At 38.8% G+C, this 14,112-nt stretch overlaps 1 protein-coding gene across 2 annotated transcripts in view; it reads right to left on the reverse strand.

Annotated features, from left to right (window-relative positions):
* The window catches only part of LOC145344021 (glucoside xylosyltransferase 1-like), a 62,851-nt gene that overhangs the window by 26,306 nt on the left and 22,433 nt on the right, over positions 1–14,112 (reverse strand). For both annotated transcript variants that reach the window (XM_080190730.1, XM_080190729.1), the window contains 3 exons: positions 10,628–10,823; positions 10,081–10,212; positions 6,813–7,064 (listed from right to left, as the gene is read on the reverse strand). In XM_080190730.1, coding sequence (XP_080046856.1) covers positions 6,813–7,064; positions 10,081–10,212; positions 10,628–10,823 — 580 coding nt within the window. The remainder of the gene's footprint in view (positions 1–6,812; positions 7,065–10,080; positions 10,213–10,627; positions 10,824–14,112) is intronic.

Below are 14,112 nucleotides of genomic sequence, written 5' to 3' on the forward strand. Positions count from 1 at the left end.
TTCACTTCAGTATTTACTGGGGAGATAGAATCGGTAGACACGACACTGAATGATGAGTTGAACAATGAGATAAGTGCATTTAAAATAAAGGAGTTGCATTGAATAAACTCAGAGGATAAAGCTCCTGTCCAGTTGGATTGCATCCATGTATTTTAGAAGAATCGAAGGAAGAGATGGCAGAGCATTACTACACATATTTAATAATTCGTTAGAAAAATGTGCAGTGCCTGAGGACTGGTGGCTAGCTAATGTGATTCCTATATTTAAAAAAGGGACACAGAACGCGTACAGAGAATTATAAGGAAGTCAGCTTAACACCACTAGTAGGAAAGTTAATGGAACTCTTAAATAAGAGAATAGAAAAAAAAATGATAAATGAAAAATGCAGTGATGAAAAGCCACTTGGTTTCAAATGGGAAAATCTTGCTTGACCAACTTTAGCAATTTTTTTTTGAGGAGATAACAGAGAGTAGATACTGGTCAAAGTGCCAGCTGTGGCTCAGTGGCAGCATTCTTAGCTCTGAATCACGAGGTTTTGGATTCATGCACCACTCCAGGACTCAAACACAAAAATCAAGGCAGTCCTGAGATAGTGCTACATTATTGGAGGTGCAGTCTTACAGATGAGGCATTAAACCGAGGCCTCATCTGCCTGTTTGGTAGATGTAAAAGATCCCATGGTATTATTTCAAAGACGAGTACCCGAGTTACCACCAGTGTACTGGATAATATCTATCCCTCAATTAATACCAGAATAATATTAATATCTGAACTGATTTTCTGATTATCACATTGCTGTTTGCGAGATTTTGCTCAGTGCATGTTGGCATTTCTGACATTATAGCAGTGACTAGGCTTCAAAAAGTACTAATTGGCTGTGAGGCACTTGGTAGAGATGAAAAGCACTCTATAAATGCAAGTCTTGCTTTATTTATTAAATAACAATGCATTAGATTTTCAGAATTTTCAAGAGGCCATCAATAAGTGTCACATAGTAGGCTAAGGAATAAAGTCAGAGAATGTGGAGTCAGGGACAAGTGGCAGAATGGATTGTCAGCTGGCTTTGAGACAGAAAGCAGAGAGTAAAGTGTAGGATAGTTACTCAGAGTGGCAGAAAGGGGGAAGTGCTGTTCCATAAGGATCAGTATTGGGACCACTGTTGTTCACAATTTATATTAATGATTTGGATGTTGGAAGTAAAAACACAATTTCTAAATTAGCAAATGTCACCAAATCGTAAGGGTGGAAGGGGATAGCCAATATTGAGAAGGACTACAACAAACTACGGACAGCATTAATAAACCCGCAGAATGGACAAGTAATTGACAAATGAAGTTCAACACACATAAATGTGAGGTCGTACATGTAATATAAAAAAAGTACAGAGGTCACTTATTATTTGAAAATTTACAAGGCTGGTGGGGTGGAGGAACAAAGGGGCCTCAGAGTACAAGTATACCAGGTATGAAAGTTGTGCTACAGGTTAGCAAAGTCATATATTTAAAAAGTAAACCAAGCACTTGGCTTCATTTAGAGAAGAACAGAATTAAAAGAAAGGGAAGTTGTACTAAACCCAGAGGCACATGAGCAGACTAGAGATGGAGGGATACAAAAGATTGTTCTAAACAAGGATCAAGAGCCTCAGGACATTCATGGGAATCAATAGATTCCTATGGAGTGTCCAACATATTTTATGGCTCACCTGTCTTACGTTTGAGCTTCTGAGGATTCTGTGAATGTCTGTATAAGTTGTGTATGTTGATTGATGTCTTTTTTGTTTTTACATCCACAGGTGATTCGGTCCACCTTGTTGTCCAACAAGGGGCACACACGCGATGGGTCGTGCAAGGGCTGCTCTTGGATGTTGCTTCAAGAGTTGCCTAGTGCTTCAAGTCGTTAGTGTACACTTAAACTGGACCAGCTGACGGGCAACATGACAGGTCAGTGACTATCACTGCTTGCTGTACAGATACATGGATTTGGGCCAGTGTCTGTGGGAGTTTGCACATTCTCCCCGTGCTTGCATGGGTTTTCTCTGGGTGCTCCGGTTTCCTCCCACACCCCAAAAACGTGCTCTTCGGCTGACTGGTGTTAACAAATCGTCCCTAAATTAGGCGTCCCTCAATCTGGTCATAATTCCTTCATTGTGGAGTCCAATAGGCGTAGACAAAGGTCATAGATAGAAGAGGGCACTCAATGTTAAAATGGCGGCGTGGGCTTGTTGGGCCGAAGGGCCCGTTTCCTGTGCTGTGTTGTTCTGTTCTTTGTTCAGAGAGAGGGAACCTTGGTTAGGCTACTTACTGCATGTTGTTCTAATTGCCAAAATGAAAAAAGGATATAGAGGCATAAAGGATATAGTGTGCAAAGATTCATAAGTATGAAACTAGCACTGCATGCATATACATGAGGAAAAATTGAAAGACTGGGTCTCTTTTCTCATGGAAGTACAAGGATTGAGGTGTGATTCAATATAACTATGAAAAGTTTTGATAAAATGGATACAGAGTGAATGTTTCCTCTTGTGGGTGTTATGATCCCAGCTGATCTTGCAACAGGAAATGTCAGATCCCAGGATGAAACTAGGCTTGATCCAAACTTTTATTTTTTTGTTTACAGGGTCATGAGAGTTAACTGAGGAACTTTTAACAAAAGAATAAAACATATATTAAACAAGAAACAATTAACTACAATATACTGTTCCTTCATCTACAATTAAATCCTTACAGATAAATACAGCTTGTTATACTCTAAATTTCACAGTATGTAAACAATCCATGCAAACAGATAGGCAACCTGTGGTCAGACATACCGCACCCTGAAACCAAGTGACAGATGCCATCTAAAATAACTTCCATGGATTTCTCATCAACTCCCCCAGATGCTTGTTACACTATGAGCCAACTGGTCTCACAGAGCCTCTGTCCTTTAATTTGGTTTCCAATCTTCACTCTAAGAATTTGCCTTGAAATATCCTCTAAACTATGGTTTCAACTGAATATTTTTAATAACGACTCACCTTCAGGGTTTGGATCTCTTTTTACAATGTTCCTCTCCCATGAATCGCCACATGCTTTCAAGCTTTGCCTTCCACACTCTCTCAGATACTGAGCTCTCCGTGCCAACAGGACACCACTGCTTCACAAGCCCATAGTGAGAAGTTACCAATCATTGGCTGAATCCACTAATCTTCCGGCTTCTCTCAAGCTGATATTGCTTCACACCTGCTTCCTGCACGTGTCTTTTACCATGGAGCCTTTTCCTCTGTTTCTCACTCTTGACTTCACTAAAGAGGACTTTTTTTCAGATTTCTGTTCTTTTCCTTTGACTAGAAGGTCTTCTTGGGACCGTTCTCCTGATCAACCTCTGGCTTTAGTTTCTTCTTTAGTTTGAGACTTGCTATCTATACCTTTCCATAACCTACCTGATCCAGCACTTTAAGAACATAAGAACATAAGAAATAGGAGCAGGAGTAGGCCATCTAGCCCTTCGAGCCTGCCCCGCCATTCAATAAGATCATGGCTGATCTGTCGTGGCTCAGTTCCACTTTCCCGCCCTCTCCCCATAACCCTTAATCCCCTCTCTTATCAAGAACCCATCAACCCACTTCTTAAAAATATTTAGCGAGGCAGCCTCCACCACTTACTTTCTTCTAGGTCACTTACCTCCTATTTCTGTGGATCTGTTTCCAATCCCTTATTGCTAAGCAACTGCTGAGTTTTTTCATAACTTCCTTTCATGAGTAGTAAAACTTTATTTTGGGAGAGGTGGTGATTCTAGTGGTGCAGAGACATGTCACTGGCATATCAGTGGAGGGGGCAGGTGAGAGGTCAGGAGGCACGAACAGGCATGGGTCTCAAGCGAGGGGCTGGGGGTGGTGCATGTGAGCGGGGTCGAGACTGGCCGCAGACAGCACTGGGGCTTGGGACACATGCAAGGGGCACATTGCCCGTGAGACCATAGGTGTGTGCGTGAGATGAAGAGAGGTAGAGGCTCATTCCTAATCTCAGGGTTCACACCAAGAGGTATGAGTGTGCTGGTGTATGGGAGTGAGGTTAAGTGAAAAATGAATAAGTACCCTGCGAGTGCGCTGGAAAAACAATACAATTTGACCCTCTCACATGCTAATGGTCATCTTTATTAATTACTCCATATTATAAATGAACAATTTGATGCTTTATTTTTGCTCAGATAGTTGCTTCTTTTGTGAAATTCATGTTTAAGAATGTGCCAAACCATATCTTTTTGAAATTTGCTCATCAGCCCCTGGACTGAGAACAAAACTTAATGGAAACCCTTGCATGAGAAGGTTGGACAAAGGTCACCTGGTCTACCAGCACCTAACTACTTTCTCTTATCATCATTGCTGTGCACCCACTGAATGCTCCCAACCCCTTACTGTTTCCCATTTGTCACTTTATTCCTGACCTCTCATTGTTTTACTCACTGCTCCTTTGTTGAACCCTCGTTGCCTCACTCACACCAAGTGGAGGCAGAGAAGGTTTGGGTATGAGGCGGCTAAATCAAAATCTCAACTTCATTACAACATGCAATTCCAAGTATTTTGACCTGATGTTTTGAGCATCAATATTCTGTAAAAATTATCGGGGCAATTCTCCCATCCTGCTCCGAAAGTTAGTGGTTTTTGCTAACAAATAAACCTATTGGACTTTAACTGGTGTTGTGAGACTTCTTACTGCCTCTGCTTTGCACAGAGTGTGAGGAGATTCTAGTGTGAACTCCCACTGAAAAAGATCAACGTGAGTTACTCCAGTTTGCCCCCGAATTTTTTTTGGGACAATCCCAGCCTACATCCTTAAGCTGTCAGAGAGAGAGATTATACTTCTGCACATAACAAAAACATTAGAAAAACATATCTTATTGGTTTTTCACTTGTTAAAATATTTTTATGCTGCTCAATATGATCTGAAATGTTTAATTATACTCAGGTGATGGGAACTGACCACACACACCCCTCTATTATTGTGCATGTAAACAAAAAGGTTATAATGTGGCTCTAGTTCTACACTTCACAATGTAGCTCAGTGAGCACAAAGATTCTTGGTGTGCAGCTATGTGGAATGTAGAATAGAGTAAAAGTTTCTGATGAGCTGAAGTTGAGAGAGAATGGAATATGAAAGGCAAGAAGCAGAAGAGCCATGTATGAAGGTTTGAGAAAATCAACTTAAGGGTGAATGCAATGCAGAGATTACAAACCTATTGAGAAAGTAGTCAGGGAGGGGAATGGAGTTCTTCAGCAGATCAACATCTACAGCAAAGGCTAAGCAATTGGCAGCTTGAAAATGTTATTTTAAGTGCTCAATGGACAATGTTGGAAAAAGGCTAAAGTAGACAAGAACAACACCACAATGAATGTTTGAAAAGCTAAAAAAGGATAAAAATCTGTGCATGCTAATAAACGTTGTATTCTATTAGAGTTAGTGTGAGAGAGAGAGTGGGGATGTATAAACAGGAACATTTTTGATGGAATGAAAATGATGTTATTGGGTATGGCGCACAATTTTAGGCATCTTCATGTCAAATACAAGTTTAATGTTATAGCAATGTGCCATTTTCCCCATTTCTTTGTCTCAGGTTTAGAAAAAAACATTTTCCCACACAAGGTATTAATTTTCCTTATGTTAGATGCTAATTAGTCAAAGCACACATTATTGATAAGAAATATTCTCCTCTAACACTCTATCACAGATTCTATCACAGAAAAATGATCTGAACAGTCCACAGCTACAAAAAATAACAGCTCAACAGAAAATAACTATTGCAGCACTACAGTCCGTTTCTCCGTTTTAACAAGCAACCAATTTATCTCCTTTAAGTATTTCAGTTGGAAAACAAAGCAATCCGAAATGATGCAAGCATATCACACATCAAACACCATTCTATGAATTACCTTTATTTCATTTTTAAATTGAAATCAGATCCTTTTCTCACCTCCAATAAGTGTTTCAGTGGCACCAAAGGAAGTCTAATAGCGCCATCAGCTGGTCAAAATTGCTATCTTTAGCCCACCACAACATAAACTTGGGAGACATTTCTAGAGGTTGAAATTAGAGACTGCAGACAATTTTAAAAATACCTGCTTGCTGTGACAAGATTCTCTAATTTGGTCACTAAATCTCTGCTTATTCTGCTGCAAACTAACGGTATCAGCTGGTACTTGTTAAAAAGGTCACTGTTTAATGGTTGAATACACTACAATTGCTTATCTTCAGGTTCTGTAAATCTTTCACCTTTTACTAAGGATTTCTGTGGAGACGAACACTCAGTTTAAGTTAGTTTTTTGTGGTCCTGCTTCTATGGGCTGAAATTTTGTTTTAACAGTTCAGAATAAGAAAGGGCAGGGGGTATATCAGGGTTTCCTATCTTGATCGCAATCCTGTGACTGTTGCTAGAAAGCTTTGAGGAAAAAAACTGAGATTAAAACAATATTTCAAGCTAAACACAAATAGATTAGAGCCTGGAAAAGTATTCATTTATAATTTTCTGCTAATTAGATTTTGCATTTGACTATTATTGCATTAATTAAATACAATTTTACCATATACTATATCATTAAACATTTATAAATCAGCCAAATAATTAAAAGCAAAAGAAATAATGGAACAATTTTCATTGCAAAAGAATGGGCTGTGGAAGAAACCAACTGTGCCATATAAACTCGGAAGAGTCTCAGTATGTTAAATTTATTTCCTATCCCTTCAGAGTATATGACAATATACAACACAAACAAAACATATATTAAATTGTGGCAATATTTTATGTATATCAGCAGAAAATCAATACAGATCACTAACCTTAAAATATTTTTTTCGAATACGGGTCATGTTCATCAACATAACTCCAGAGTTGATTCCAGTCTTCCCATAATATGGATGTCTGGCAAAACGGTTGTACCAGCCAATTCGTGGCTCCTCATGTTCTGGTGCCATTCCAGCAATCTGCGTGTGATTGAAATCTTCAAGAAATGCCCATATATCATCCATAGGACGCAAAAAAAGAATATCCGTGTCCACATAGAGCAAAGAATCCACGTCCTTCAGAATTAACTGAAAAAAGACAAATGTGTCAGGAAAAACAGAAAGTAGGTACTGTTGAATCAACTTAGTGCAAATATATGCTGAATACTGAGACTGCTCACAATAACTATTTCCTAATAGTTTCAGTCAGCGCAGATCACAATCAACGCAGTCAGAGTTTTCAGCTCCAAATGCTACTATATAAAGGCAAAAAATGAATATATTTTAAATTAATAAGTCCTTTGATAGATGATCCAGTGTACTAACAACCAATTTCTTGGAAGTATCCTTGGCATGTATTTTATTTTGGAATTATCTTCATTTATAGAACATTTTCATCCACTGACACTCAAAAAGAATTGTCCTTCAGTGTGTCCACAGAATGGGGATGTCTGTTTATGTCTTGCTAAGAGACAAATCAAGATTTAGCTCTGGAGCAACACCAATCCACTTGAAACAGAATTTCACTTAATTGGATACTACTCGTCACTGAAGCTTCCTGATTAGCATAATCCAATATATTTTCTGGTGTCCCTCGTGTTCTTTTATATCATGTTTTAAATTAGTGGTCTGAGACAGCTTACAAGACAGATTTGACACAGAGATCCACCTCTGGTGATTTTTTTGATGTTATTTCCTTCATGGTTCACAATGATTAGGAAATCTGTGTCAAGGCAAGCATCCACAATTTCAGTACTGACGAAAACAGATACCATGTTAAGAGGCTAATTACCTCAGTACGTGGGTGGACAGGCCTATCTGTACTACAAATGCAACACTTATTTTTATAGTTTTAACAAATTGACAAATATTTGGCAAGATTTTCAAATACAGTTGTTAAGAGCTTTGGCTCCTGGTAATAAATGCAGAAAGGAACCCAACTCCTCACATATAAATTGTTACTGAATGCAAAGGAGGTGATGATTAAATGTTTGACTGAACTAGTGTGTCTTGTGGGGACTGCCTACATTGTCAACAGCTATGGCAAGCAACTCAGCACTTAACATCACTACTACAGAGCCCACTTAATCAACTGTTTTGACACTGAACAATGACAAGGCATCAACCAGCTTAAGTTCCCATTCTATGGGTTGACTCAATTGCAGCATATCAGGCAAACGAAAGTAATCAGTTTGGGAGTGTAACAAGAACAGGGGATGCCGGCAAACCTCAGCAGCTCTGGCAGCATCTATTAGGAAGGAAACAGAGTTAGCATTTTGAATCCTTTGATTGTACATCAGAATTTAAGGGAGGGAGAATGTGTTAGAGCTTCTGACAAAGAGTCAAAGGGTACGAAGTTAACTCTGTTTCTCTCCTAATAGATGCTGGCAGACCTGCTGAGCTTTTCTGGTGTCCTCTTGTTGTTTCATATTCTAGCATCTGCAGCATTTTGCTTAGTTTGAATTGTTCTGTGTGCCTTCTACTAGAAGTTGATTAATGCTGAACTGGCCCCTTGAGCCTGACCAGATAGGTTCTTGATCAGAGTTTCATCTGCTTGGGCTTAAACAATGCTCAGCACTAACTGATGTAGAGGTGCCAAAACAATTTTTACTCATTACAGCATGGTCAGTGGATTTTCCCATGTGATTTCCTTCATTCAATATCACCCTGCATAATACGGAATTTCACAGGAGAAAGTCCTAGTCAAGTGGGTAGAGAATGCAATATGGATATTGCAAACAAATGTTGATTGTGTACTCACCAGCATGAGATTTTTCTGGCCGTTAAAACAATTGCCCATGCGAGGGGTGAAAATTATATGCAAGCAGACACAAATGGAAAACCTCAACAAAACTCCAGTGAGGTATATCTGAAGACAGTTATCCATCCTGGCCATTAGCAATAACCTAAGGATGGGTTCAGTAGGGGTGGGGCCTTTAGCCAACCCCATATTGGGAGGTTCGCTCATGTGGGAAGGGAATGGATTATGCCAGCAATAGGCAGGGATCTTAATATTAAAGATCAGAGTACCCTTTAAAAATGGTGATCACAGAGGAGTCAGACTTGCTGGCATATTTAGATCATGTCCCTCTCAATGACGGCACAAAACACATCCCCCTGCAAAAAATTACAAAGTGTTGGAAGATCATGAAAATGTCACCTGCGCTGGCAGGAATCACACTGGGTTTCCACACACCCCGAGATGACACTTGGTCATATGAAAAAACACTCTCTGCCATGTAATTTGCAGTTAATTTGCCATCTCAACTCCAGCATTGCGTGCAGGATACTGAATAACGGTTACCATATCTGCTGTTATAATATCAAAGTTGCTTTAGCTAATTTTTGTCAACTGGGTTATTGACTAGAATTATGAACAGATAATAACTAATGTCTTGAATCCAACCATAATCCATTTTGTGACAGAGTATCTCACAGTGAACCTGATTGAAATGCTGACCAGGACAAAAATTTTTCTACCTTTAATACCACAAACTGGAGTCAGCTGAAAATATAATTGAAATACCCATTTCTGATGTTATAGTTATTTGAACAGGAAGCCAAAATGAATACCAAACCTAACCTAGTGCACTTAGTACACCAAACTGCAGAAAATCAACAGGGACTTCTACATATTTCCTTGAAAAATTACAGCTGGGATTCCCCCACAAAAATAAATAAGTGTCCAAAAATGGGAAATTTTCCCACCTGTTTTTTGAGCATACTTAGTTTCATGAATCTCCAGCATCCTGTGCATCACACAGTGTCTCAGAGAGATTCATCTGGAAAGTAGGGGGCGGGACCTGTTCCTGCTGAAGTGCCCAGCAGCATAGCGCTGAGTGGGCCACTCCGCATGTGCCAATTTGTCTGTGGTGAGATCAGCACATGCACTCTGGCACCCCACCTCCAGCCACCCTGAGATTATCTCCAACCTACCTGATTGCTGGCCTCCCTGACCACTCTACACTCAGCTTCAGAAAAAGTCCCACATTGAGACAGTATCTGAACAAAAGGACCATGGTAATATTCTTAATTAAACAGTTTCTTCAGATCATTTCATTCATAGAGAAGTTATTAAGTAATTGTAACACAGAATCGATCTTACAGGTAGGAAGAGTCTCTGTGAAGCACAGGGCTTGAACAATTTCTTCCATACTGCTGCAGTCTCAGCTGGAAATGTTATTGGATAGATGGTGTGACTAAATTTCTGATGAAATGCTTTTTTCCAGGTTTCCAACTGTGTGCAAAACAGAGATACATTACTAACAGGATGTCCATCAAAATTCATTTTCAGGAATGAAAATAAAATAAATACAGATTAGATTAACAATTTCTATCGCCAATGATAAGTGATGTTCAAGGATCTTTTCACTCTGAGGTGGGTAGAAAAGTAACTAAGTGAGTTATTACAGGGCCACTGTCACCACACAGCTATCTAAACAGTGGCACCACCAGTGGAGGTTATCCCGAGTACAAGAGATATTTAAACACTGCAAGATGAGAAAAGGGAAAATGGTGCAGTAACTACATAAAACAGAAATATTTTTCAAACTCCTAAATTAATCAAATTCAAAATGCTCGGGGGACACTTATCAAATTTCTTTCTAAACCTGTTTAAATAAAAAAAAGTTAAATATCAATGTAGTACATACTGAGCTATTGAACTTCTGATGGAGGTCATCTTCTGCAAATATGTGGAAGTGAAGTGGCTTCTGACTAAATAAAACTGCAGACTTCAGCATTGTTAAAGTTTCCTCCAGTCTCTGTCCACAAGCTACCACAGCCAGATGCATCCTCCAAGAAGAGTTTTTCGATGAGCCTGCAGGGTTCCATGTTCTTACTTCATGCCTGTGAATTAAGATTTTGATAAAAATATATCCTCGAATGCAGGATATTCAGGTCACTACTGTATAAACAACATACACCCATGTATCTTCTCCTCAAAAGTGAGTTTTTCCTCAGTGAACTGATGCAATCCAGGAATCCAATTCACAAGAGAAAAATTAAATGGGTATATTCACCTTCACTGCTGGTTATTATACCATCATTGTACCATAGTGAAGGTGAATAATGAATGTGTCAGATTTTACTTCATTAGATTCTAATAGGAAGAAATTCATGTATGTTTTACAATGGTCAAGAGGTTACTGATCAGATGCTGAAGGTGAAAATTACCCTTTTATACACAAGATGGTTTTACCTTTTTAATAAAAGGGAAGCCAATGAATAGAAGTTTAATTCTAAAGTTCTCTTTGAAATCTGAACACTCATGGCCTATATGGAGCAGTAGACCACACATTTCAGTTTTCTTTACACTCAAGTCTGAATGATCAACTACTCTTCAGTATCTCCAAATCAGATGCTAAGGGTACAGCCAATACTTCTGATATTATTAAAATTAATTTCCACTGCATTCAGATAATCAAGAAAATAGGTTTTTTTTGAAAATTATCAGTTTTGGTTAAAATGTTATCTCTCTCTGGAGTCATGGCAATATTTCTCCAAAAACAATAAAAATTATAAGAATGTTGAATGTGTGGTATCATTCTTTTTCTTTATATACACAATTGTTTCACAATTTATTATTGGCAACAAATTGTACACAATTGTTTCATAATTTTTGGATCAAACCTAACCTCTCATTATTGGCAACAAATATTCGGAAAGAAACGGAGCTTAGAAAGATCTCAACCCAATGAGCACAGACTCCCAAAACACAGTTGTCTATTCTTAGATAATTAATGAATTTACCATCTCAGTCAGAAAGGCAAGAACAAAAAAAAATTCACGCTGCAGAGATACTCATGTCAAATGTGTTGATCCATGTTTGAGCACAGTTCTATAGATAATGGCTGCATTCCAGATATTAGCCAAGTAGCCATTTGTCATGTGCATGCCAAAACATCAATGTTGGGAAAATGTGGATAGAACCATAGCCAAGACAGATCTTATCCTACCTGAGGTCAAGACACATATGCATTCCAAAATAATTTGGTGGACAGTGATCAGGAAGGCTACCCAATAGGATATTCGACTCTCTTACTTTGAAACACTGATGCAAATAGCAGTACTCCTATTGCACCTTCAATTTAGACACGCTCAAATCAGAATGGGACGTGGATTGTGACTTGTATAGCTTAGCTATGTCATTGAAGGACTACAACAAATGTAGCTTGCCTTAGGAATGGCATCCTCACGTAGGTGAGCAGGGAAAATTTTCAATTTTTGCCCTCACACCACAAGTTTAAAAAAAAGATTTGTAGCGTCAACTGTATCATTGACCTATTTCATATGCCATCGAGTAGTTCAACATTTCAATACAAGTTTCAAATAAGTATAAATGCCCTTATTTGCCCATATTTATCTTCACAGCTGAAGTGAAAATCTGGGACATTCCCAGTTTTAACAAAATTAAGCCTCAACTCTTCCAATTATGAAATCATGATCTTCTTTGTCCGAGAGGTCTGTGGCATTTTGGTGGCCTTAACAAATCCCTAATGAGAAAAATCTACAGTGTTAATTGCCTCTAATCTGATAATAAATAAGGCTGCTAGCATTGAAATTCACACTTGAGGAAGAATACTCTCTTGTGGTTGAGTTATAGTTACAGGAATTTTTTACTCTGCACGTAGTCAATGCTATAATACCCAAGCCAGAAATGCCATGTGGTAGCCTCAGCAATTGTAGAAAATGAAAGTAAAATTTATTTTCCTGTGTTCATACTCCTTTACAATTAAGAAGTTCATTGTACAGTCCCAAAACATGAATCAAATCCATCCTCTACTTTATGTTGGCAGAGGGCTAGACCTTTTTTCTGACTAATTCCTAAAATTTTAAAACTGGAAAATTGGATTTTTAAAATGGCTGAAGCAATGTCTGTTTGTGACCACAAACAGAGCTATTTGGCAATATTGAAGAAATGTGCATATTGTTAATTCAGAAGAGAACCGAATGATCTTTGAGCACTGCAGAGTGCACCCCCTCCAAACCAGTAATATTGCCTTGTGAAACTGCAAAACTCAGTCTGACATCTTTCCATTACCTAGCAACAGCACAAAAAGGAGGGCTCTGTTCAGGTTAAAATGCCTGGCCCCGTCTACACTGTTTCTACTAGATATTCTGTATCATTAATTCTAGTGGAAAAATAAATTATTCTGTCATCTGTCCAGCCTGCTGGTCTCCAAAGGGATTCACCATTGGACTTTGATTTTGGACTCAGCCCTTGAGTGAACAATAATTATTTTCTCTGTGGTCTTTGCCCTGTAAATCTTCAATTCCTCTTTACCTTCAGATCACCCAATTTGTGTTTGCTATGAAAATTGGATCACACCAAAACTCTGGGTTGGAAAATGCTTACAAACTAAAATCTCTTTCTTTTTGTAGACAGGTGGTGTGAGGAGAAATCAGGGTAGTTTACAATCACATGAGCATGGTAACAAGGTTAGAGAACTGGCTCCTGTTAGAATGCTAGAGTTTGTTTGCCTGTTTGCTCACAAATTGAGTTACAGAGACACTGCTGCTGGAAATACTCCAGCATCCAGAGTTGCCTCTGGTAGAAGACCAAAGTCTTATGTCGAAGAATGGTGATAACAACAATGTTGTAGGCTAAAGCTTTTGTTCAGTTATACAGATCTCTGCAATTTTTGGAAGGCTGCGCTGGCACTGCTTATTCTGTGCTGGATTGCCTCTTCTGGCGAACTATTGAGAAAAGTTATTGCTGAGATATGGCAAATGTTCACTGACTTCTGACATTACCCTGGCAACAACAATAGCATGTGAGAAACTTATTGCAAACCATACCATATGTCAGTGCTTCATCCAAAAGTCACAACATAAATGGAAATTTACCTCATTAAAACACTCTACTGCAGAGAAATGATAAAAGCAGAAGAGGAGAAAGCAGGACCCTGGCTTGAGAATTCCCATTCCTCAAGAAAACTCTTGTCCTCTCTGCCCAAAAAGCTATGGTTCCAGGATTAGTCTAGTTAGGTGCTTGATGGCTGGCACACATGATGGGCTGAAGGGCCTCTTTCCATGCTGTAAAACTTCATGACATCACCCGCATTTAGAGGGTTTGACGATGATGACATAGGTTTGTCTGTGTTAACATCCATATGTAAAACATGTAATAGACACA

This window comes from Carcharhinus amblyrhynchos, chromosome 6 (genome assembly GCF_965287045.1).
Source record: "Carcharhinus amblyrhynchos chromosome 6, sCarAmb.v2.hapA, whole genome shotgun sequence".
NCBI classification, from domain to species: Eukaryota; Metazoa; Chordata; class Chondrichthyes; order Carcharhiniformes; family Carcharhinidae; genus Carcharhinus; species Carcharhinus amblyrhynchos.